The 27,384-nt window shown below is 38.3% G+C and overlaps 1 protein-coding gene across 1 annotated transcript in view; it reads left to right on the top strand.

The window, feature by feature from the left end:
* cfap54 (cilia and flagella associated protein 54) overlaps nucleotides 1–27,384 on the top strand; it is a 199,772-nt gene that overhangs the window by 142,234 nt on the left and 30,154 nt on the right. Inside the window, exons 51-58 of the mRNA XM_039760566.1 lie at nucleotides 3,468–3,631; nucleotides 4,978–5,147; nucleotides 6,660–6,783; nucleotides 8,901–9,048; nucleotides 10,896–11,056; nucleotides 12,082–12,261; nucleotides 15,217–15,343; nucleotides 18,939–19,094. Of these exons, the coding sequence (XP_039616500.1) occupies nucleotides 3,468–3,631; nucleotides 4,978–5,147; nucleotides 6,660–6,783; nucleotides 8,901–9,048; nucleotides 10,896–11,056; nucleotides 12,082–12,261; nucleotides 15,217–15,343; nucleotides 18,939–19,094 (1,230 nt within the window). The remainder of the gene's footprint in view (nucleotides 1–3,467; nucleotides 3,632–4,977; nucleotides 5,148–6,659; nucleotides 6,784–8,900; nucleotides 9,049–10,895; nucleotides 11,057–12,081; nucleotides 12,262–15,216; nucleotides 15,344–18,938; nucleotides 19,095–27,384) is intronic.

The following is a 27,384-nucleotide window of genomic DNA, read 5'->3' on the forward strand; positions in this document are numbered from 1 at the left end:
AAAGAAAGCTAAGTTATTTTCTTTTATGTGATTTTTACCGCCATATCACTATGGGAGAGGTATCACCTTTTAATATCATATCTATATAGTTTTCGGTTACTTAAAACTCCATATATACAAAAGAACTTATCCCCACTAGGGAGCTATCTCCCCCTAAAGCAGTGCTTCTCAATTATTTTCTGCCATGCCCCCCCTAGGAAGAAGAAAACATCTCGCGCCCCCCGCGTGACTATAAATAGTATCATTTGTCTATAAAATTGTTATAAGTACACCTCTGCATAACACTGTATCCTTATTAACATATAAGAGAATAAAAAAAGAAAGAAATATGGACCAATTTACAACAAAGAATAGCTTTATTAAATGTAACAGAAAAGATTTAAAGTGCATTCTAAATTCAAAAAAAATTTAAAAGAAAAATAAAAAAGCATGTTCCCCGAGGTCAAACCGTCAAGGGGGGCGCGCCCCACTATTTGAGAAACACTGCCCTAAAGGAACACACAGGGGGCAAAATTAATGAGCTAATTCGAATTACCAGGAAATGCTCAAAGGTTGATCTTTGATGGCTCATGAGACTTAAAACAGATTCTCGTTTATGTTTCATTTAAGAATCATCTTTGCCACAAATGTTTTTCCTTAAAGGAGAAAGGAGTCAAAATTGGGAATTTGGTTTGAAAGGCATGAAAGTTTTTGTGACATCTCTTACTGGTATCATTTTAATCTCTTTCAAGCCTTCATATTGTTTACTTATTATTGATCGTATGCATTTATCCAAGGTGACTTAGATCATCTGCGATATGATTGGGTATAGTGGGTACACCTATTTACTGAGCACACAATGCTAATACTTTCAAATTGCAAAAAACTGTCAAGACACTACTTGGAAAATCTGAGCCCATTGTGTGACTTTGCTGAGATCTCTGCTGAAACTATGAGAATACCAAGGTATTTTTGCTCAGGAGAAAAATCTGAGACGCAGGAGACACTGAAGCACTCAGAGGAATCCCACACAGACATGTGGAGAACATGCAGAGTCCACTCAAGGAGGACCAAGGACACAAACCCAGGCCTCCTTACTGTGAGGCAGCAGTGCTACCGCTGCACCGCTGTGCTACCCCTAAAGGGTGTTTCACTTCCTGTGATGTTTGTGCCCTTGACACAAGAAGAAAGGTGCTTAGTCCCTGTTACAGAGCTTGGAGCCTGCATATTCTCACCCTCAACTGTAGGAATCAAGAAACAGGAAAAGGAGATAGCTAAGTAATGGCAGGAGTGGGTGTAGTGAGTATGTAATGAGTTTTCCCTGTGTATAAAATGCAGTAATGTGCACGATGGGGCATTTTCATGTGTCTGTGTTGAAAATTTAAAGCCTGTTTCATAAAGAGCGCACTATGCGTCTCCATGGTTTTGTGAACAAGAAGCATACATAGAGTTTATTTTAATGGTATGCTACGGATTATCTGCACTATGCAGCTGTGGGAAAAAAAATTACTAAATATAAAAGTTTTAATAAGGCTTAAAGAAGAAGTATTCCTTGTTTTCCACAACACAAAGCCTTTATATCCCCAAAAAACTTATTTTAGTGAATTTTGCAATTGCAAAATTACCTATAAAACACATTTTATCACCACATTCACCAAACTGCATGCTGTTTTATTCATCACTACTCACAACTTCAGTGTTCTTATGAATGAGCTCTAACAGTGTTAGATAATAGGTAAAGCTTTTTAAAAAATGGGAACATAGACATAACCAATCTGCCTGCTTATGGGTTTGATTTAAATTCACTTGCAGTAATTTCCTGTTCATATGTTTCAATGAACAAAATGATATGGAAAAACATTTTATTTTTATTTAGCAATAACAATCTGCCAATGGGGTAAAGCAAAATTTCTTAAAATAAGCTAAATAATGTCAAATACTAATTTCTCATAAGTCAGTAAATCTTACAATTAGAAAACAAGATTTCATTGCTTGATAAAAGAAAAAAAAATCTTTTCACTTGTTTAGATTTAATTGTTTGGAGTTAGTTGGATTTCTGTCCTTCTGACTGCTAGAGCATCACAAGAAAACTACCTCATCTGTTACTACAAAACTTTACAGTAATTCCCAGCGTAACTTAGAATATAGGCCAATAAAATGTTTTTTTTTTTTTATCATTTAAATATCTAGAAAAAATAAAAACTGAGATAACTCCACTAAAAGTTTCCGTATTTGCAGGACCTTTGTGCCTTTTAATCTCAATAGCTTTGAAACACAACATTTTATCAAAGTGACTTTTTGCTTCAAAAGAATTAGAAACAATTGTGTAATATAACAATGTCAGTTTCAGGTGCTTATATATTGGCAACAATAATTATTGAGGATATTTAAATATTCCAGTGTGTTGAAAAAGAACAAGATTTTTTTTCATTTGCTGCTCAGTAACCCTTTTATTTCCAATCATATCAAAAATCTGTTTCCTTTTTTCTAAGTGCTCATTTTATGAGGAACAAAAAAAGGTCCTAATCACTTTTTTTCTCCAAGTCAAATGACAAGCAAATGAATAATTTATGAAAAGATCCATGCTTGAGCTGAAGTGACAAATGTCTTTTGAATTAGCAGGAATGACGGGGCAGACACTTCATGGGGATCTCCCAGGAGAGCTGAGGAAAATAAAAGAGTGTGCTCGCCACTTGAACCTTAGTTGTCTGTTAGATGTACGTTATGACTGTGGTGCATTCTACATGCTCTACAACGTTTCAATGTTATTGCTTACTATTGAGATCATTATTATTACTTTTGTGCCAATTGTTCTTTGCTACAAAATGACAAAATTACTTTTATTTTTTTCTTAATTTCACAGGTAAGGGCTTAATGAGCTCAAAAGAATTGGATGCTAAACAAAGCTAAAAATAAGTGGCAGTTCTGCTTTTTTTATTTATTTTGTGCATATAATATTCATTTTATGACTCTTTTATTTAAAGTCAGGTAGAACAGTTAGTTTAGTCCTGTTGTATGCTGGTTAGTTTTGTTACAACCATTGTAGTTGACTTTAACCTATATAGTTGATGATAATTATGATTAATAATGCACAAGCTGAATGCTTAAATATATAGTATAAGGGAAAGATTTCCTACCAAAGATTAAATGGGTAGGGTGCCAGGTTAGGGCTTTCATTGAAGGGTAGAAGGGTGTGATAAACTCTGAGCACATTATGCAGAGTTAACCAAAGCCCCCATATGTTTTTTCACCTTTATCCAAAACAATGGGTTGTATAACCTGGTGGTCCCCAGTATCAGCACTAGACACCTGTCAGCATTTCTACAAGAAGGAGTGCAAAAGAAAAACTTTGCACATTGACAACTTCTGAAATTGTTTTAATGAGCTAGAAGTCACATTGCTTTTGGCAGCATTATAAAAGTCTGATATTATCCAGGCAGTTTAGAAAGTTTCTGTTATTCATCTTTACATAATGCCTCTCTTGCTAGTTCATTCAGAAGAGGACCAAAAGCCTCCCTCTTCTCCAACCTCCCCAAAAACACTACCAGCTGAACAAGAAGAACCCAGGAGTATTCCTTTGGTAGGACGACTACAGGAAATCATCCCACAGATGGACCCTAAAAAGGATGGAAATGCTCTGGTGAAAGTGAAGGTATGATTTGAGAGTTAGAAATAACTAGTGAAAGATGTGCTGGCTAAACAAAACCGCCTGACTGGCTACATGGGCACAGTGCTTGTCTGAAGCCTACAAAGCTTATTGCTATTGTCACAGATGTCTGGGGTTCTTACCTGGCCAGGATGCCTGGAGGGACCGGAAAGAGTCATTAAGAGCTTCCGGGTCATGAGGCCCTGGAGCAGGAGAGGACCACAGGAGAGGAGGAGAGACTTTCTAACTCATTGGGATCCGTGGCCACCACCAGGGGGCGTCTTAAGCCTCCTAGAACCCGGGAAACCTTTACTTCCGCCACACTTGGCCAGATGGTGGAGGAACCTGCTAGGAATGCCCGGAGTGCTTCCGGTGCAAAGGGCATCACTTCCGGCACACCAGGAAGTGCTGCCAGTAGATCGTCACCAGCCACCTGTAGCACATCCGGGCGGGAATAAAAGGCGCCGCCTCCTAACATTCGGGGAGCTAGAGTCGGAAGCGGGAGCAGGACAAAGCTCCCGGGAGGAGATTGGCAGCTAAAAATACTGAGAAAGAAGGTTTATTGGGGAGCTTAATTGCTATGTGCATTGTGTGGTGTTCGGGACTTTAATCCTGTGTTTATTTGTGAGTAATAAACATGTGCTTTTTGATAAAGATGTGGTTTCTGACTGGTGGTGTCCGGGCAAGTCTCACACCGTTAATATATAAGTTAAGAAGTGCTGTTTTTGGCTTGCCAGTAAAATATGAGAAATTAACTCAGGACAGTCAGCAGCAAAAAAGATATGAGATTGAAATGAACAAGTGGATTTTTCTTGCCAATATTTATTCTGAAATTTGGGAGCAAAAGCTTTTGTTTGCTTTGAAAAAATGAAATTTAAGAAGTACTGTTAGTAATGACCATTGAGTTAGACCTGTTTATTATGAAAACATATGGGAAAATGAATAGTATTGTGTAATTTACCTGTTCCTGTAAAACATTTAAATCAAACTCTTCAGCACATGTATAACCCTTAAGGTCTGCAGTGTAAATCCAGGATTAAAATGTGCCATGAGACTTGTCTGTCTTTCAGAAATGGATCTAACTATAGACCATGATAGGTATGATATAGGCCACGACATTATGGAATGCCCACAACATCAGTCACAAAACGGCCTTTGTGTCAGTTAACCCTCCCATAACCTTACCATTAACTACAGTGTAACTAGGCATTCGATGGGCTTTTGTGGCTGATGTTGTGGGTGTTACATGATGTTGGGGCATTATGTGACTAACCTCATACTGTAGATATTATGGGCTGCAATTACACTCTGTTCCTCTTTCACATTTTTAATTTTACCTGCTTTTTCTATAGGGCATTCTGTTGATGGAGTCTGCCCACGCACTGACCCTACTTCTAGAAAGCCTGTATACTGAAGAGGGCGTCGGCCTCTCCCAGCTCCCTGCAGCTGAACTAGAGAATCTTGTGATGGCACTACTTCAGCTTTCTGCTATCCAACTGCAGCAAGGCAAGGCAGCCTTAAGGTAAGACTGTTATTCCAGTATAGTACAGTATTCCATTTTTTTCAAGATTAGTATCGATGTAATTCAAGGGGTCCCCGTTCTATAGCAGTTGGTATTTATTTCTCATATGATATTATGGGTGCTCTTGCAGGACACGACTTAAAGTATTTCAGAAATGCAGGTTATTCTTCCATTGGGCTACTTTTTTGTGAGACACCAACAGATGTGGACTCTGTGAGATAGTGGTGCTTATTGAGGATCTGTTTATTCTTGAGACAATGGAGTAGCTTGAGTTTTAGCTTCTCAGTGAGAGATTGTGACTAAAGAATTATGGAGCCCAATGAGAAATCTGGTTTAGATGAAACAACCAACATATCTCCAGGATAGGATGTTTTTCCATGCAGTAGTGTAGAGTTAGTTATTCAATTGTTTCCCGTGATTTACCAAAAATGAACAATTTCTATTTTAAATAGAGAGTTGTGGTTAGGTGCTTTAAAAAAGGCAATATCTCTCTATTATATTAAAAAATCTTGGGATGAGATGAGACTTTTTTAGAGAGACGAGACAAGACATTTTCAGAGAGATAATTTCACATCCTGCAAGACAAGACTTTGCACCAAGAAACGAATTGAAAACCTAACAGCTCCAAGCGGTGTGGAAATAAAAGACAAACAGTAGAAGAAGACAAAGGAGTAAAAGACAAAGTAGAACGTCGTAAAGAGATTATGAAAGTACTAAAATTCAAAAGTCTCAAAAAACTGATAGTAAAGATCGCATTAGCACAAACTACTCAGTCAAATAATGGAACAGTGAAAAGAGATTGAATATATGGACATAGGTGATATGACAGAGCTACTACAAGTTTAATTTCAAAGAAACTACAATTCGGTCAGGTTTATATTTATGATCATGGAGAAGCGATGCAGCATAGAATTAAAAGAGTTAAAATGATCATATTAGAATTTCTACAGCCAATAATAGATACAAATCCATGCGTCCAAAAGTATCGCACTTTGCACGAAATCTGTCTGAAAAACACGGACAAAGAAGTTTTCTGGGATTTCTGTATGAATCCGAAAGATCACGCTCGCATATATAATAAACCAACATGTGACAAATTGTCAGCTATAACAGTTTCGAAAGACGGAGATATCAAAGACAGAGTTAATATTCGTGTTTATCCAAAAGAATAGCACGATTCATTACAAGCAGCAGATCTGGGAAATGACGAGCACATAGGGCACACATGGGGGTTGGCGAGTGATGAGAACAGGGGGCAGTGCCCCCTAGTATAAAATAAACATTGATATAGGTTAGCTTTTTATATCTCCTTTCACTTTGTGAGCTTATTCACACTGTATAGTAAAGTATTTTAAAGTGTAAAATTAACACTGTTTGTTTTGATAGGTTTAAGTGATCCAAATCCTACTGAATAATCTTATATAGCTTAACACTTTGCTACCTCACTTATCCTTCACTTCCTGTTAAAATAAAAACTGGCAGACTTTTTAAAATATTCTTTTACTTTTGCAGTGCTGCAACTGCCCTTTCTGCAATACGCCTTCTGCAGAGTTCCTCTGTTTTTGAAACTGACAATTCTCCATCCCCAAAGATCATTACCTCAGCTCTGAAGACATCAGACAGCAAGAAGGAACAGGTGTGTCAGAGATATTGTGTGCCATGTTGTTTGAACTTGCTGTGTAGTGGCCTGCTGTGTGGTAAGTGGTACATAAAATAAAAATTAACCATATGAGAATTTCATTTTGATGCAATTAATTGGATGTTCAACATTCCAATTTAAGGTAACTCTATCAGTAAGAAGAAATAAGACCTGCAATTACCACTTCAGTTACTATTTTCATAGCAAGCACTCTTACAGAGAGAGATTTAGAATCTGCTAAAATTAAATTACAGGTTCTGAAAAGAATGCATGTATAGACTGCAGCAAGTGTATGTTTAGACAGACATTTATGCTTGTAGCAGTAGTAAATTATTATTTTGGAAAGGCCAAATATGTTTAACATGCTCGCCTACACTTCAACAAAAATTTGTAGCAAATCTTTGCCATATAAAAGTAATCTGCAACCGTGAACTTGTGACGTCTGCACTACAAATGATCTCAGAAGCAGGTCCTTTACAGTAGGGGTCCTCAATCACATTCCTGGAGGTCCAGAGTGACTACAGGTTTTTGTTCCAACCCAGTTGCTTAATAAGAAGCACTTAATGCTTAAGTAACACTTCTGCTTCACTTTAGTTGTCTCGCTCATTAAGATTTTGAACTTTTATTGCTTGTCTTAAACAGCTGTATTCTTGGTTTTTAATTGTTCCTTATTAGCAATAACATGCAAATGACAAAAGAGACTAACGTTTCTCCATTTAGCTTGTTACTATTTACACCTGTATGTATTTATCGTGCACTATTGGGTTTAATTAAATACTTGGAAGGAAGGTGAAGAGAAAAAAGTGAAGGACTGAGAATTACTCTTCCATTTTACCTTCAAATCTTTTGGATGATATCCTTAGAAAGGGGAAGAAAATCTAGGATATGAGAATTACCTGACATAGCAGAGTTAAAGCACTAACAGGCTATTAAATTAAATTATTGGCAAGAATTGCTTTCTAATTGAGTAACTAGGTTAGAACAAAAACTTGCAGCCACTGCAGCCCTCCAGGACTGTCATTGAGGACTCCTGCTTTACAGCATGAGCTGTTGGGAAGTTTCCTATTATATCAGGCTGAAAAGGCGCTGCTTCTGAAGGCCTCTATAATCCAGCTGTCTCGTGTTTGTGGCTTGCCACAGGTAGATACCACAGTGCAAATATCCAATCTGGAATGGATTATGATGTGATATCTTGACAAAATACTTGGCGTTGTCAGCAGGATATGTGCTGTGAATGCGCTGTAGTTGAGCTACTACATAATAAAAAGATAGGGGCTGAATGTAAAAGAGAGACAGGGCTCAGCTGAAGTCACCAGGAAGCTCTCTGTTTGCTTTGCTTTGGTGGAGTCCCTAAACACACGGGCATGGAAGTTCTCCTATTAACTCATACTATAAAAGAACTGCTTCTGAGAGTCTTTGTAATCCAGAACACCAGCATTTGCCACAGTGCATATGACCAGACTAGAATGGATTGTGATTCCATGACAAAACACTTGGCTGGCTGGACTAGGATGGATCATGGAGTGATTCTACAACAAAACACCTACTGATATAAATTGTAAATTAACAAGTAATGTATTTGAGATTTTATAAATTACTTTATTTACTTTTGATGTGTTGCACACTTGAAACATAATCTGTGAGAACAAAGTGTCATGGTTTCTTTAGGGCCTCATCCCTGGCTCCATCCTTTTTTCTTATATCCCTTTGCCAGTTTATGTTAATTATTTTCAGTTTACTTTAAAGCCAAATGGGGCAGAGCCTTCAACTGGTCTTTGGCCCTCTGGTGTCACAGCTAATAGATCTTCAGTCACTTAAAGAAAATAAAGAGGCATTGCCTTTCCATTCCATTTTATTTTTGATACCAGTCCTTCATTCTAAGCTGCAGCTACCAATCTTGCTGCTATCTTTTCTATTACAGGCAACTGAATTAATTGTTGCGGCATCACCACCAGTTGCACATTTATTTTTTCTAATTTCTCTAAACTAAATTGATTATTTTCAATCCTTTTCAAAGCGGGCTTCTGCGGATTCATATTTTGAATTATATGTTTCAAAGTTTAACAGTAAAGCCTCTAATGAGTTGTTATTCATCCTATGTTTATTTCCTGTAGGAAGACTGTGATGACAATATCTTACCCAGCAAGCTGCCTCATAATGTGGAGGCACAGGAAAGACTGGATATATCTATGTGGCTTCGGGCACGTCTATCATTGATTCAAGCCCTGATAGTACACACTCCAGGGGTGCAAGTTCAGCCAGGTAGGATACACTTCCTATTTTAGCATGAAAGTATTCACAAAAGGCCACTTTGACATGTAAATGTCATAATACTTACCTCTGAAATGTTCAGTAATGACTGACTATCTTTGTAAAGGATTCAACACCAAACCTCTGGAATACCATAACAATGGCTGAATCCAAACTTCCTCTCGATTTCGCCCACTGCAAGGACTGAACCTCTGAATACCTTCACAAATCGATCACAGAACATTGCCTGCTCTCAGTTCGCTACCTTTGAAAGGATTTTGAACAAATATGCAGAGTGGGGACTGGCTACCCTCAAAAGGCATGTGCTAAATACTCTTAACAGCGGCCAGGAGAATGCTTCTGCTGGAATCACATATACCCTTTTGCTCCCAGTTAGCTACCTCTAAAAGGATGTTACCTGAACAAGTACAGCTTACTCTTTTAACAATCATGGGTTACTTAGTGTCAATAAACAACAACACAGTTCAGTAGGATTATACCCAGACTTTATTTAAATCTACATTTACATTTATTTGTAAGGAAATCAAGCATAACAAATGTTAGGAAGTAAATAATGGAAGAAAATATACTGTCCATTCTGAACAATTCAGATTGTCCATACAGCAAGCTTCACATCAGTAAAGCCAAGGGAAATGTCTTGTGTAAAATGTGAAAGTCCTTATCCCTTTCCTCTTAATACTTGTTTTCATTGCAGCACGTTTTCATTTTGTAAGTGGCAATGTACTTTCCACCCCCTGACAACATGATGTATTGTTGGGTCTTTAAAATTTCACATATCTCCCATGCCCCCTCACTCTCATACCAAACACTGGGTCACTAGGTATTCTCATAACCCCTTTCTTTTATAGAGTGACTTAGTAGAAAAATGATTGTATAATAGTTGCATCAGTCGAAAATGGACAAGTCATTAATTTTAATGGTCCTGATATGTTTAGCTAGATATAAGAAAATATTACCTGCAGAGGCACATATTCTTAAAAGCATATACACACTGGTCAGTTTATCTATGTTTAAACATATACATTATTATACTTTTTTAGTGTTTGCTGTTACATTTGCATACCTCCCAGTATTCTTCAATTTATTTGAATGCAACCTGGTATTCTTTGTCCATATTATTGTCATATGAGTCCTTGGCATGTGCTACCACAAGCACATATTTTTACCCTGACCCAATGCATGTATTTTTAAACTGTGCTGATGTTATTAGAGTTAGCACACCCACCACACAAGACCTGTATATACAGTTCTATGCAAAATATTGGACAGCCCTGGCCAAATTACATACTTTGTTAACATCTGAAATAGAAAAAAAATTAAATACAATTTTGACAATAAAATGGCATTTTTATGAAAATGTTAATGTACAGTTATTTGTTTGACAAGCTCAAAAATGTAAAAAAAAAAAAAGTATATAATAAAGTACATGAGGCATTTATTAAAGTTTGGGCCCCCTACTAAGTCAGAACTTAGTTACATCTCATTTGCCAAAAATTACAGTACATTTCACAAAATTTTTTTAACTGACTATGAGACTCTTAATTTTTCGAAATCAAATTCTGAATACTTTTTCCAATATTTGTCAGTCATAATTATTAACAATTACTGACTGCACAAACAACAAAGATAACACAATTGTATACCAAAAACACAGATATCTGTAAAGAGTAAAATACAACATGCCTCCAATTTTTGATGCCATGTGTCCTTTGTCTAGTAGCAGATTCCTGCCTCTCCTAAGGAATTCCCAAATTGGGAGAAGCTACAGCCGTACTTCAAGATCCTGATGTAAACTAATCTGTCTATATCAATCCGACATTGATACATTTTGATTTTAGGCAAGCAGAATCCTGCTGATTGCGCTCAGCTGCTTAAAGAAGGCATAGCAGAAGCTAAGGCCAGTGGGCATGTAGAGCTACAAGCTGAGCTGCTTCTCCACAATGTGCAGCTTAACCTGCTAGAGGGCCATTCAATGGAGGATGTTAGTCCATTACTTCAGGTAATTATATAACACATCAGTGAAGAAGAATAACATAATAATGTATTTAATTGTGCTTCTTGTTGATACTGTAATATCACTTGTGATTCATATATGTAGTGTGTGTATTAGTTTTTTTTTTTTTTTTGTACTGTATTAGTTTTTTATACATTTAATGTCAATCCCACCATCAGCTTCAGGAAAACCAACAATTTGCATGATTGATGATTGCTTTATCATTACCTTACATGGAGTAGTGGGGAAATGTACAAATATGTGTATTACCTCATGTGTTGTAAGGGCATCCAAAGTTTGGTGTAAAATTTAAGAAATGTTTGGTTGTTACCCAAATCATCACTAACACTTTCATTTGGGCTGACAGCCCATGACTTTTTCATGGAGAGATTACATAGTGTACAAGATTTGTTAGGAATATTATTCCATCTCTGTGAATTCAATATCTTATAATGGGTTCATTGTTGTCCACTGTTTCCAAAACATTCCTCCTTTCTCATCTTTGGGCAGCTCTTTGAGTTAAGGCAGATCATGAGCTCCCCTAAATCCTGTTGAAGTTAGCTGAGTTTCTTAAATTAGGAAAATAATAAAATACTATTACTCCTGCTGCAAAGAGTGTGACCAAATTTGCATTATTCTGAGATTTTTCAGCTAGTTGGGACTATTCTGCTACTCTGACACACTTGATAAATACAGGCACTGTACTTCTCTAAGTAGAACAAACCCAAGTAGTAGACCAAGCTATTTTTAAAATCTTATCTATACTTGTCCTGATTTCTCATGTGCTGAGTGGAGAAAACTTCTCCAGTTCCCTTTGATGTCAGATTGTTCTAATCTCAGATTATTAATTAAATTAACAATAAAAGAAAGTGAGAAGGATGCTTCCTTCTTTTAAGAAACCAATTCAAACTGTTTTTAATCTCCATTACAACAAACCTAGTCTATTTTAATGTTTTCTAAGACATGCCTCTCAATTAAATATTACAAAACTTTCCACATTTCTTGATTTAATTTGTCACATGTATTTTCAGGAGGCTGTTTCTCTTCTATCAAGCAGACGGTGGCTATCCTCTCAGTCTTCACTGAGTCTTGCCAAGGCCAGCCTACAACTGAGTGACTTCAAGAAAACAAAGTCCCAGAGTGCAAACTGCGGTACCACTGGCCTCAAGCATGGCCTGTATGCCATCACACAGAGCCTTCTCCAGCAACAGGTCTGTCCTTGCCCACCTTGTGTGTAGAGGAAGAAATTTAATTGAGCTTTTTTTCTGAATACACTACTCCTGTGTGAGATGATAGGTGAATTCAAAAAGAAGTAACTCTCCTGGAACACTGTGGTTGTTTGTTTTTGTTTCAGTTATTTCTCATTCAGAGGACAATTTGTACCTTAAGCTGAATGCCCTGCTAAATTAGATGGCTTTGTTTTGTTTTCAGTAAGAATGGTCACAAACATAACATGAACATATGTGTTTATTATTATAAAGAACTAGACATTAAGCCCATTACAATAACAGGCGCTAGAACATTAGTGCATAAACATTTGTATGAACAGCCTATATTAAATGGCAAGGGACCTTGTATGTGGCTGTAATATGCGTCACTGTATTTTGTGCCTTTAATTTTCTCTCTCAGTAATACTGGTTTGTATTTCCGTAAAATGCGTGTAATTTTCTCTGACGGTAATACAGTGGAACTTCGGTTCATGACCATAATTTGTTCCAAAACTCTGGTTGTAACCCGATTTGGTCGTGAACCGAAGTAATTTCCCCCATAGGATCTATATAATAAAAGCCCAGCGCGGTGTCCGTGTCCATGTCCAGGTCCACGTTCCTTTTGGCTGTATAGCCGCCCTGTAGAAAAGCCCCAGTCCATCCCCTCTCAGAATTCCTGCTTACCCTCCTCCGTTCTTTCCCCTTTGCTTTTATTTTTCCTGTTCCCAAAAATCTTTTCAAAAGAAAAGTGAAGAAATAGAGAGAGCGTCACATTAACGTCTTCTCCCCTCTGCCTATTAAATAATACATGAAATGAAATAAAAAAATGACAAAAGAAACAGAACCACAACCTACCCTTACAGCGTCCACCGCACTTCTGGCGTTACAACCAAACACGTGGTGCATGCAGGTTATGAGGTGTGACGCTAATTAACGCCCGTACTACAACAGATTATATTGTTGATATACTATTAACTATTTACAGGGATCAACTCTTTTGGGGAAGTTCATCACAAAAAAAAAAAACTTAAACTATAAATAACATGTGCACTGGAGTATTTCGAGCCCCGCGTCTGAGTCGGATGGTTCCCCTGGTCACCAATTCGTGTGTTTCACTATGCCCACTATGCCTTTCTGTCTTCAGCTACCCATGTGCACTTGTACGGAGGAGACCTTACGGAACAATGCCGAAACGAAACGCAACTAAACCTGCTGCTGCAAAAGAGGACACATTACAGCGTGATCACAAAGCAAAGGTGTGACAGTTGCTCGCAAGAAACGGACACTCAGCATTCACACAGATTAGCTCAACGACGTGTCTCTGCCGCACAACAAAAGGCAACTGAAACCCATACAGAGAGAGAAGACAGATTACGCCGTGATCACGAAAGAAAGAGGCAAAAGTGTGCCAATGACACACCCGACAAGAGGTCCTTACGATTGCAAAACAGCCGTCATAGACAAAAAATCAAATCTGGTGCGATGAAGGACCCAGTTCACGACTGGCAGCCGCGTTTAAACAGGGAGTCCTGCAACTGTGGTCATCCAACACGCAGCGTAGCGTGCGGCAAGTCGCTAGTTGTATGTAAATACAATTAATCTGTTCCAGAAAGTATGAACTGTATGTAAATATGTATTTTTTTAAGTTTTTAAGCACAAATATAGTTAATTATACCATTGAATGTGTGTGTCTATCTCGCGCACGCCTGTGTGTGTGTGTGTGTGTCTGTCTCACGCGCACCTGTGTGTCTGTCTTTGTGTGTGTGTCTATCTCTCACGCACCTGTGTGTGTGTGTCTGTCTCTCACGCGCCTGTGTGTGTGCGTCTGTCTGTCGCGCGCCTGTGTGTGTGCGTCTGTCTCTCGCGCGCCTGTGTGTGCGTCTGTCTCTCGCGCACCTGTGTGTGTGTGTCTGTCTCTCTCTCTGCACAGGGAATACACAGGAAGAGACTGAACATGTGCCGTGTGGACCCGCACATGCGTTCTGCACCAGAAGACACACACACATGGACACCTGGACGCACACAGGGGTTTTATTAAAGAGGATTTTAGTTGTCTAATAACTCTGAATTTATTTTGTTCTTACATCCTGTTTTGTCTCCTGGATAGCTTCTAGTTCCATCCATCCATCCATTATCCAACCCGCTATATCCTAACTACAGGATCACCAGAGTTTGCTGGAGCCAATCCCACCCAACACAGGGTGCAAGGCAAGAAACAAACCCCAGGCAGGGCTCCAGCCCACCATAGAGCACATACACTAAGCACAATTTAGGATCGCCAATGCACCTAACCAGCATGTCTTTGGACTGTGGGAGGAAACCCATGCAGACACGGGGAGAACATGCAAACTCCACACAGGGAGGACCCGGGAAGTAATCCCAGGGATCCTTACTGCAAGGCAGCAGCGCTACCCACTGCACCACCGTGCTGCCTATTTACGTAGTTACAAAACATAAAATAATAGGCAATAAGTATGATGTCTTTTACAAATACAGGCTATTCATTACAAAGCAGCCCAATTTTTGTAAAAGAAAGGCAAGAAAATATTAATAAGTAACTTAAGTAAAGACAAAGTATCCCCAGAAAATTCTATACAGCAGATTCAGAAAAAAACAGGATTAAATAATAAAAATAAATTGGATGATATGTTCAAATATACTACAAGCTAATTAATCCTGTCATCAGTATAATAATTATGACAATTACATGATTGAGTTGTATGAATGATTGAGTGACCTCTGTCATGTACTGGCTTTACATCCAGGACTGTTATGAAAATTAGATCAAGTTATGAGAACAACATAAAAAGCTATGGTGACACAAGCTGAGAGCAGACTTGATGCCATAGAAATACAATTTTATTTCAAAATTCTTTTATGAAATTAAATGTTTCACCTTTTGGTTGCATGGAATTTTGGTAACTCAGGAATGTCTCTACCTGTCATATATTTTTCTAGCTCTTATCACTGGGAGAGAACATGGACATCAGGGAAGGAGGCATAGTGTTTTATAATCAATCGCCCAGCTTGAAGAACATCTTCTTTCATCACATACCGCTGCTGGCCAAAGCTACCCTCAGACTAGGTAAGCAGTCTTCAAATTTGACTGACCAATGGACGTTTTTTCATTAAAATATTAATTGTGTGGTAAAATATAACATGGTGCTATATTTATTAAAGTAACATGCAAGAAATTTAGACGAGACACATGGTTTACACAGGATTGCCAAGCAATTTTGAAGTTATGCCTCAATGTGACACACCTTTGGTTTCTAACATTCACATAAGAAGGACACAGTTTTTGAAAAATGCTTTTGCTTGTGTGATAATAAAAGGAGTCAAAAGCAAACCCAAAAGGTCCTGATGATAACTAGTGCTACGTGAATAAACTGAATTTGTTTTGAAGATGAAGATGAATGGAAGACATATGCACAATCTTCTATTGCAGACGTGCAGTGACCTCATGCATCACATAATCATCTCAAAATATGACAGAAAACGAGGTGTGATTGCTGAAAACAGTATATAGGCGAATGATATTTATTTCTTTAAGTAGTTTTTCATATTAAAGAATGTTAATTCCAACTTTTAGGGCAAAGTACAATTGATTGGATGAACACAGCAATTAAACAAAGCAGCAAAAAAACAGCAAAATTTGAACAGTGCAGCTTGTTTTGTCCTTCTACTTTATGATGTTATCCTCTGTCTGCTGTGGTGCGGTGGCCTGCCCACTTACACGCACTGTGCACACCATCCTTATTTCTTCTCTCTCTGTCTCTTTCAGTTTCTCTCCCTCCCTCTCTCTCTCTCTCTCTCTCTCTCTCTCTGTAACTCCCTTTATTACAGCCCCTGTCTCTCTTCTCCCATCTCATGACCCTTTGCCCTGACATTAACATATAAGTCTCAATAAGTTCCAAAAGCACTTCAAAAAATTCCCACTACTGGGGGATATCACCATCAAACCCTGGCTAGTAATAAGGGCAAGCACAAAATATCAGTTTATTCTCAAAATGCTCTTCAGTAACAAAGAAGCAAACAAATTTCCAACAACAGTAAGGCAATCGAATGCAAGCAAGTCCCAGTACAATAATCTATAAAACCCAGTCAAATACAGAGCATGAAGGTCAAAATCCCAAATGCACAAGTGCAGCACAAAATACAATTAAACTCACCACTCCCAGACACCTTCGAACTGTGGCGGACTATCTGGATTTATCATGTGGGGGGAAGTTTCTGGCAGTGGTAACCTTGCTTCTTCACAAAACACATGGAACATAACAAAGACAACTTAAATAGATAGACAAAACCAAAGATAAAGAATGATACACATAAACAACATAAATCAAAGTATCAAAAATTAACAAGAGATGTTAAATATTGAATTTGAGCCATAGCCAGGGAAGGAACCCTGGCTGAGACATGACATGTATTACATACAGTACATCACTTCTGCGTCTCTATTTAAGATGGTGGTGCAGTAACTTCAGCGTCAGAGTTTGTGGATAATATACAAAACAAAAACCTTTTCGGCTTTAACAGTTTCATCTTTCTTAGGGTTCAAATCTTTGCCTTCGCTTTGTGTCGATAAATTTAGTTAGTGTTTTGGCCTCTTTTTTGAGTTTCTATATGATATTTTAGCTTCAGACCCTTTCTTGTTTATAGACAGCATTTCTCTCCCTGTTCTCTTGGTTCTGTCTGCAATTCCACTGTAGCAGTACACATATGGCAGAGAATCTCAGTGATAAAAGGATACAGTAAATAAAGTTTAAAGATGCAATTACTAGTAAGGTGCTTGTTTATTCTCTGTCCTTCTTAGTTCCTGTACCATTATAAAACATGTTTCACAAGCACCTAATTACAGTTACGAAACTGCTTACTGAAAGCTAAAATCACTCACCACTGAGAACTCCCTACTCTACTATTGATTAGCTCTTATTAAAAATGTCTAGGTGCTTAGCCAGATGAAATATTAGGTAGCTAATAAATTATATGAGGTTTAGTCGAGAAAACAATGTGTGTGTGTGTGTTCACTTCTTTCATTGACTGATTTTAAGCAGATGTTCTAAATGCGGATCAGCTTATTTTCACCTGGACAAAGCTGCCAGCATTGTGAGGATTATGTTTTTTGATTTCTCTAGTGTCTTCAGTACCATCCAGCCATCCCTGTTAATGGGTAAATTCAGAGATAGGCAGTTGGACAAGCCTATGGTGTCCTGGGTAATGAACTATCTGTGGGGTAGACCACAGTTTGTGAGACTCAAGGACTGTGTCTCAGTTATGGATGTAAGCAACACTGGAGCACCACAAAGAACAGTCCCATCTGCTTTTCTCTTCACTCTGTACACCTCAGACTATAAATATAACATCAGGTCAAGTCGCTTGCAGAAATTCTCAGATGACTCTGCACTTATCGGGTGTATTGATAAAGGGGATGAGACAGAGTATAGGAATGAGGTGGAGAACTTTGTTTCTTGGTGTTAAGAGAATTGTCTGCAACTTAACATCAGCAACAGCAAGGAACTGATTATTGAGTTTCACTGCACCAAAAAGCTTCTATGCCCAGTCACTGTTCAGGAATGGATGTAGTGGTAGAGCATTGCTACAAGTACTGTACTTGGTCATCCACATTAATGACAGATTGGAGTGGTCTTGAACATAAAGGAACTATATAAGAAAGGACAGAGCAAACTCTTTTTTTCTTAGGAGACTGCATTCCTTTATTATAGGAAGTTACGTCCTTCAGTAGAAGTGTGTCAAGAAAGGCTACTGGGGCTCCTTAATACCAACAGCAATACTTTAATTTTAATTTTTTTTTTCTTGCTTTTTAGTAATTTTGGTGTTTGTTGAGAACATTTTGTGTGTGTGTGTGTGTGTGCGTGCATTTATTATTTATTTACCTACCTATTTATGTGCTTATTTATTTAAAGAGCTGCTGTAAAAAGCCAAATTTCCCCATGGGGATAAATAAGACTTCTAAAGTTTTTTCATCTCCTTTTATATAGGCAATCTTTTTATTCGAATAATCTTAAAATTGGTGCTTAATACTTGATTTTACATGTTTTTACATTTGAAAAAATAAAACATTAACTAACTACAGTACACAGTGGTAGAACTGGTGTCTTATCATGTACAGTGCAGAGACCTGATTACTTTGCCACAATGAGCATAAATATACTGTAGTTAGTGATGTGTTGTTTTAGTTATGAGTGTCTCATTAAGGGGTCTGTCTGCTTAAAAATAAAGTATATGCATAATGCAACCTTCATTCTTGAAGATGCCCTTGTTATTATGTTCAGATCTTACATTATCCAGTGTTTAGCAGCAGGTTACATCAACATGGCCTTTGAGAATTTCTTGTAGAAAAACTGGCTCCTGACTTAATTATTTCATTAACGAATTCAGTTTTTCAAATCCAGTTATTAGAATACTTGGTCACAAGTACTGAAAGGAAATATCAGGCACAAGATTGGAACCATCTCTGGAGTGAATGCTAGCCTCTCACTAACTCACACCCACATTCACCCAGAGTCACTAATTATCCTAACATACACTTATGGATAATGTGAGTGGAAGACTACCGAACTTCATGGTCTGCTAAAGTCACATTCTTAATTTTTAATAAAAAATGTTTTTTGTTTAATATTTCAACAAATTATGCGTTTTCTTATTCTATATTTTAGGTCATGCATTGTTGCCAAAAGCTACAAACTTTTCCATTCAAGACAAGTTGCCTGTGTGGAGACAAGCCCAGCAGTTACTGACATCTGCTTTGGAACTCTGTCGAACAGGAGTGATTAGAGAAATAGATGTGGAGGGAGAAATCCTCTTTTTTAAAGGTTTGTCTCAAGTGTAATTCACACCAGTAAATAATAATTGACAGATGGAACAACTAGGATTTGAACATATTTTCTGTTGTTACAGCCTGCTCAATCTTCCTTTTAATATGTGACTCAATGCTGCTGCCTATTTCCATGATATATCAAAAAGTTCAGGTGAATCATGGGCAGACTTTCTGAATTCAGACTGTTCCTACATGTACTGTGCAGATGTCTGAAGATACCCATGAAAATAATTGTATAGCTTGTTATTGGGGCAATAGATGTTCATTTGCTTGAGAAAACAAAATATAGGATTAGAATAAGTACAAATAAATTTTAACACACACTTTTGTGCCTTCTTGTGAGATGGCTAGAACAACACAGCTTTGGTTCCCAAAACTCTCCTGGTGGCAGCCATATTCAATCTGTGAATTTGTTAAATTCCACCATCGGTGGAATATAGATTTAAATTAAGAATTGTAGTGATTAGACAAACCAGATGTAGGTGCCAATGAACAAGTAGAATTAAATTATAGTCATAGAGAGCCTGAGCACAGGTTTGGAAATGACACTTTGACAGGCATGTTATCATAGTTTTGTATCAAGATAGCTACAGTCAATGTGAAATAACACCCATAAAAAGCACAGTGAGAGACTGAAAAGGTTATCTGCATCTGATGAACTGTACTTAGAGGTACTCCTCCTCCAATAGACAGGAAGAAATCCAGTGACATGTTCACCCAGCATGTGGCACCAAAGTCTTGAAAGAAAGTATTCCACAAGGCATACTGCTGCTAAAAAGCTTCTTCTTCTTTTGGCTGCTCCCATTAGGGGTCACCACAGTGGATCATGTTTTTCCATATCTTCCTATCCTCTGAATCTTGCTCCATTATACCCACCACCGCATGTCCTCTCTCATGTGGCTGCTAAGAAGGAAATCTTGGAAAAAGACAATAAGCAGAAGTGATTGCAGTATATGATAGATCATTAAACAAGGAGACAACTAGTGGCAGATAATTCCAAATTTGATATTTTTCAATTTACAAAGATGCCATTATGTCGGAAGAGAAGCACATTGACGCCTGTTTTTAGCATTTGTGTTTAGCAGAAGGGTGGCTATCATTATCTTGGAATACACTTCAGCCAGAGGTTAAGGGGAGCTGGTCATAATCGATTTAATTAACTACTGATGAGAAACATAAACAGATTTTGATTCATCGCTCTGTACCATTAATAAACAATCTTTAAGAAAAAAACCTTCATCTTTCAGCACAATAATGACTGCAAAGGTGTGCAGATAAAACACAAACAGTATTAAACTATATATAGCTGCTGCACTCAAAGAAGAAAAAGGGTGAACAAGTTATAGGCCCTAAGAATGTCATAAAGAAGAAAAACATCTATATTTACCACCCAATTGATTATTTTCATGCTACAGAAGAATAATTAGAATGGAAGCTCACGCTTTACGTACCTCTCTTCAGCCAGACTAAGCACGGCTGGGGAGAGGCATGCAATGCCTGCAAGTCATAACACATTACCAAAGGTCAATAAAATTTATATAGTATATAAAAAATACAGAATAAAAATAATATAAAAAAATAATCAGGGCTATGAGGAGGGTCACCACTATGAAAGGAGAGAACAAGGAGCATTTAAGGTAGAAAGATGCTTTGTTCAAACTGGATGCTTGAGATCAGGTGCTTGGTATTGTCTATTTCTAATGCTAAGGGAGAGTTAGAAGTCAATTAAAATAAGCCAGATGTGGCAATGTCTTTTGGGAGCCAGGCAATATCCCATCCCAAGAAGGAGCACACTGGGTCTTGCTGTCTTTCAATACTAGCTGTGGCAGTCGTCACCAGGAGTACTGACATTGTTGGCTCCTTGGAAGGTTTGATAATATAGGGAAACCGGTGGCAGCACACAGAATAGATTTATTGCTCTGCCTTTCTTTATACCACCTCATGTGGTTTAGTTTCCTTTTAACAAACACACATTTTTGTATTCCTTTAGCTTCTCTGTTTCTATTCTGTGTCTACGATGACTCCAGAGCACCCTATATTATCTGCATATTTTGTGGATGCCTTGAGAGAGTGTTGCGTAAGACTAGCCTCGCTGTGCATGGCCAGGCTTGACCATCCAAGGGCGTATAGAGGTGCACTGACTGCAGCCAAGAATGCATACTATGATAGAATAATAGGGAGAGACTATGATAACCCAAGAGTTTGGTTCTCTGTCTTTAATAAACTGCCTCAACCTGCATCTGGCTTGATCACTTCTTCCACTGAAGACTTTTAAAAATCCCTGTACTTTTCCTGTGATTAAATTAAAAACCTAAATAATTTAACTAATACAAGTTCATCCCCCTTTTGTATCTTGCCCTGTCTTCCCTCTCCATTCAGATCATTTTGGAAATTTTCACCAGTTTCATCTACATTTACTAATGACATGCTCTGTAAGATAATACATTACTACCTGTGTACTGTATTCCATCCTCACCACACTCGTCAAATCCTGCCATCATGTCATAATCTGACATTGTTACAACAATAACAAATGCATCCCATAACACTTTCCTTGTGACAGATACAACATTTTAAAAAGTCTGGTCTTGATGCTGACAATTTGAACAATTTTCATCCAATCTCTCATTAACTTATTCTGTCTAAAGTTCATGAGCGTGTTGTGGCCTCCCAACTCACTAGTTGCTTAACTTGAATAAGCTGAAGATGTTTGCCTGGTTTCAGGACACTGCACAACTCTCAAACTGCTCTGCTTTGACTAACTAATGATTTGCTTATGGCAGCAGATTCTGGGCAAACCAGTGTATAAATTTTGTTAGACCTCAGTGCAGCTTACGATTCTGTCAAGCATGATGCTCTGCTGTCCAGAATGGGTATCTCTGGCACTGCCCTCTAGTGGTTTAAGTTCATCTAGTTAATAGGCAAGAGTTTATTAGTCTTGGGAACAGCAGGTCCACCTCAGCACCAATCACACAAGGAGTTCCTCAAACCTCTCTCCTTGGCCTTCTGCTGTTTTGTATTTAAATGCCTCCCCTTGACGATATTATTTGTTGCCTTGAACTGGGTTATTATTTTTATGCAAACTAGGGGGCTTTGCTCCCTGCTCACTTTGCTCACCAACCCCCGATTTTGGTTTTCCGGATATACACTTTTAAGATTTTTTTTTTTCTTTGAATTGTTGCTATTTCATTAGTTTCACTTTTATTTCAGAACTTCTGTAAAAACAATACTTGGAATCTTTCGAGTCCCAATATGCTAAATCTTTTAAATGAGGTCAGTGAGACTTGTGTTTAATGACTTTGTACCATAATTCAGGATAGGTTTCTCTGTTTGGAATTTCAGCACAGACAAAACGATCTACATCATCAGCAGTTAATAATTTTTTTTGCAAAGTAACCAATAAATGCATTTAAGGTAAACTCCGTTTTTGAAATTCTGTTACTTAAACTTCAAAGCCTTACAATATTTACATACTTCTGACATATCACCTATGTCTATATATTCGATCTCTATTCGCTTTTTCATTATTTCTCCGAGTAATTTCTATTTTTTTGCGCTAATGCAATGTTTACTCTAATTTTTTGGCACTTTCGTTTTTTTCTGCTTTCATATTCTGCATCTTGCTCTGCATGTGTTTCACGCCTACATTTTTTCAATTCCACTGTTTTCATTATCTCTAACCTGCTCTGCATGTGTTTGGCCCCCTTGTTTTTTAACCTCTTTATGACGTTTTACTTTGTTTTCTTCTCTGTCTTTTATTTCTGACCTCGCTTTGTTCTGCTTTTTTGTCAATGACACCTGGTCCATGGTGTTTATTTTCCCTTTTTCGAGTCATAATTTCCATTTGTTTGCACTACTGCGATCTTTACTTTCTTTTTTTTATACTTTCTAATTTTCCTATTTTAATATTCTTTAACTTTCTCCACATGTGTTGCGCCATTTTTTTTTTTTTTTTGTTTTGAGCCTTTCGAATTCCAATGCTTTCATAATCTTTACCCTACCCTGCGCCAATGTTTGTGAACGTCTTTATGTCTTTATCTTAAGTTCTACTTTGTCTTTTACTCTGTCTTTTAATTCTGAGCCCACTTGGACGTGCTTTTCTTTCAATTCGACTTGTTCTGGGCTGATAATTACTTTCCTTATTTTCTGAATTTGCACCTAGATTCTTCTTTTTATTTTTTTTTCTCTCCAACGCTTTTGAGTCTCTTTTCTCTACGCTGCTTTCTTCTTTGCTTAGTCATCTACGTTTCATTTATAACGTATTGTCCTTATACGCTTTATATGCGCTGAGAGCCCTGGATCTGCGTGTGCTCAAAGCCTTTGCACGACTGAGTGTTTTGCTGCCCATGGTCTTATTTGATATTGGTTGTAAGTAGGGCGTGTCTCTACATCCCTGCGAGATGGTCCTGGGTCAATCTCTTGGCACAAAGTCTCATGTTTAAGGTCCCCGCGAGACACTCCGTGGCCAATCTCTTTCTTCTCGCGGGTCTTTTAAGTGTCTTCCGTGATCTTCATTTGAAGATCACGTCTCGTCTCCCTAGTGCTTCTCTCCAGGATTTTTTTTTTATAATAGAGAGATGATACTCAGATCTGTGTCTGCTTAAAAGACATAGTTTGTCAGAGTTTTTTCAGTTCACAATTTGCCTCAGTGAAACTAAAACCTGAATAGAAGATGACTCTTCAAAATCAAAATGCAACAAATCTCATGCTAATTGGCACAAAAGCTCAGCTTTAGAAAATTAGCTCCTTTTCTATTACTCTTGGTGATGACATAATCAGACCTTCTTCTTCTGCTAGGATTCCTGGGGCTTCATGTATAAATGGTGTGTTTGCACAAAAATGTTGCGTAAGCCCGTTTCCATGCTCAAATCGCGATGTATAAAACCTAAACTTGGCATAAAGCCACGCACATTTTCCATTTTGTGCTTTTTTCCTACTGTGTGCCTACTTTTTTTTTCTCTGTACCCCTAATAAGTTTTCATATGACACTCAGATGGTGGGCTACGTCTCGCCTTTTCACAGAAACTTTGATATCTGACAACTTCTTTTTTATTTCGGACACTGTGTGACTTTGTGAACTTGAGCTTTCGAGTTTCTCTGACACTCTGTGTCACTCGATCAACTTCCTTTTGTTGTTTATACAATTGTTTAGACCAACAAATAGTAGTACGTTTTTCCTTGCCTCCACTTGGTATTCGCTGAAATTCTTCTATTTCCCCCAGTGCTTTTGCTATTGCCTTTTCACAGAACGCTGAGCTTAAGGGCTATTCATACTGATTTGCATATTCAAAGAGGAGTAATTCTGGGAGGAGTTTGGGGAGTGGCAGCAGGCATGTGCACATGTGTTACTTTTCACGCTGACTGGAATTTTTGGAGCGGAGGAACGTGGAAGTTGGACAGATTTATGCATCTGGATTTTTTTGTGCGTACGCACATTTACGCTTTTGTCCGTATTCCATGTTGTAGTGTGAATTCATGCATGAGGCCCCTGGTGTCATTTTTGATTCCTTCCTTTCTTATTCCACCCCCATAAACCACATTAAGAAACTTTCTTACTTCCACCTCCATAACATATCCTGTGTTCACTCATTCCTTACCTTTTCTGGTGCTGAGAAACTTGTCCGCGATTTATTACATCCTGCATCGGCTACTGTAACTCCCTACTAATCTGTTACCATAGCTTCAGTTGGTTCAAAACTCTGCTGCAAGAGTCCGCAAAAGTGAACACATAACACCCATCCTGCTACAACTTTACTGACTCTCTGTTCCTTTTAGGATTAAATATAACATTCTAATGGCTACCAACCTATAACACTTCAAATGGTCTTACACCGCACTACATCAGTACCCTCCTCCATCCTAATGCTCCTTTCGCCCAATAAGGTCCACTGAGTCTGATCATTTTCTTGTGCTCTAAGCCTTCCTTCTATGAGTGATAGAGCCTTCAGCTCTACTGCACCAAAACTTTGGGATGACCTCCCTAAATTAATGAGATAAGCTGACTAATTATTCTAAAAACAACTTACAACTCATTTGTCCAGGACAGCATTTAACTTTGACTCACTATCCCTTGTTTCAGTTTACCTTCTCTGTGCAGATGCTCAGGATGATTTGATTTTCTTGCAATATTTGTATTTTTGTATTTTATTCTGGTTTAATGTCTTATTCTGTTTCAAAGCTTAGTGTATCATGTACTTATATTTTTTAGTGTTTTATGCAGGTATAATTTGTATTCAATGTTGTATATTGCCCTGTTGTATTTTTTTATTTCTGTGAAGCGCTTTGAGCAAGAGAAAAGTGCTATATAAAGAAAATGTATTATTATTATTATTATTGTAACACTTTAGTTAGATACTGCAAAAATGCATCTATTGCTTATTTATTCTTATGTAACAAGACCTTAACAAAAACTTCTTTAGGTCTCCGTAACACTTATAAAACATCAGGACAGGTTATTCATCTCTGTGCAGTGTGGCAAATTCACATGATGGTAAAATGACTTGTTAATATGAAGGATTCACAAGTCTAATACTAAATATGTAATATCAAGAGAATTTTGTCTCAGATAAGCTACCTCAGACAATTCCAAAGTGATGTGTTGTTAGTAGGTCATAATGCAGAGATGACTAAACACCTCATTGTTTCTTTCTTAGTTTTGAAGACTCATCAAAGTGTTTATTAAGGTCTTGTTACATAATAGTAAATTAGTAAGAGATACATTTTTGCAGTACTCTAAATGAATACAAATTTAATTTGTTGTTTACATAATTCTGTATGAGTGCTAATATATTGTACTAGCTGTGTAAGCCCATGCTGTAAAAAGCCCGGGCACCTAGAAACCATGGATTCTGGTACTTCAATCAATTAATTGCATCAGTTGTGTATTAGTGGCTAAGCAAGGTTCTCTTTCCTCAGCAGTTTCATTTTACTGATGTGTTTGCCTCCATTGTCTATCAGCAGATAAGTGAGTTTCTGTCTCCTCGGAAGTTTCGTTTTGCTGATGTGCTCACCTCGCTTGTGTATTAGCGGCTGAGCGAGTTTCTCTTTTCTTGCCAGTTTCACTTTGGCGACAGAGTCATTTCTTTAAGCTTCATGCTGTAGCCTTGCACTTCCAGGCTGGACAGTCAGACACACACTTCCATACGTAGACGTTTACAAGATACTAGCCAATCCGCGGCGTATGCTACGCCGCATAATCAGGCCGCTTTTTAAATGATTTTTAAGCACAGAGGAAAAAATAAACATTTGAAAAATCCGTAATTTAATAAACCACCAAGAAAAGTAACATTGCAACAATGCACACTACGAACCAACATACAATTGTCCGTGACTGAAAACCGGAGGAGCGCCCGCGCTTTCTTCTTCCAAAGCGAAGGGCGGGTTGAACGGCGCTCGTTCAGTACGCACTGCCCGCTTATGTGCCCGACCCCAACTCCCTACCTGAGTCGATTTCGTCTATGTACAGTCCACACGCACCTGTGAGTCACGTTGACTGTTAATTTTCCAAACACCGCCTCAGTCGGTTTCCACGTTGATTTTTCATTGTTCTTTGCGGTTCTGGCTGCTTTTTTTTTATATATAATCCACCAAGTCACCCGACCATGGGGGGCTTTACAAAGGGCAGGGACGTAATCAGTGCGAGCGTATGACCAGCACGTACTGGGAATTTCTCGTTCGTGGGGAACAATTGGAAGCCACGGTCTCCATCACGAATGGGGTTCAACGGCCACCCCACCCGGGTAGACACACGTTGATCCATTCAGTGTAGCGCGCGTGCAGTACCGGACATACAAGTGCATCACAGACCTGTTAATGCTCAATCTCACGTGGCTGAAAGCCACTTGTCCCTCTAAGAATTTGGACGCCGACCGCTGTTGGGTCGTGTAACTATTTAGCAGGCGGGAGTCTCGTTCGTTTTGGAAATAACCAGCCAAATCGCTCCACCAACTAAGAACTGCCATGCACCACCACCCACAGAATCGAGAAAGAGCTATCAATCTGTCAATCCTGTCCATGTCTGGGCCGGGTGAGGTTTCCTGCGTTGAGTCAAATGAAGCGAAAGGCTCCACACCTGGTGGTGCCCTTCCATCAATTCCTTTAAGTTTCAGCTTTGTAACCATACTCCCCCCTGAACCCAAAGACTTTGGTTACCCGGTTGGCTGCCCGGCGGCGTCATTCGCCTCTTGCGGGGCCTGCATTGGTGAAGCAGGTGAGACGGTAATGAAACAGAGGCACAGGGCTTATTGGTTTTTAAAGACTGCTTCCTTCATTGGGTTTTAACCAAT

The sequence above is a fragment of the Polypterus senegalus genome, chromosome 8 (assembly GCF_016835505.1).
Source record: "Polypterus senegalus isolate Bchr_013 chromosome 8, ASM1683550v1, whole genome shotgun sequence".
In the NCBI taxonomy this organism is placed as follows: domain Eukaryota; kingdom Metazoa; phylum Chordata; class Cladistia; order Polypteriformes; family Polypteridae; genus Polypterus; species Polypterus senegalus.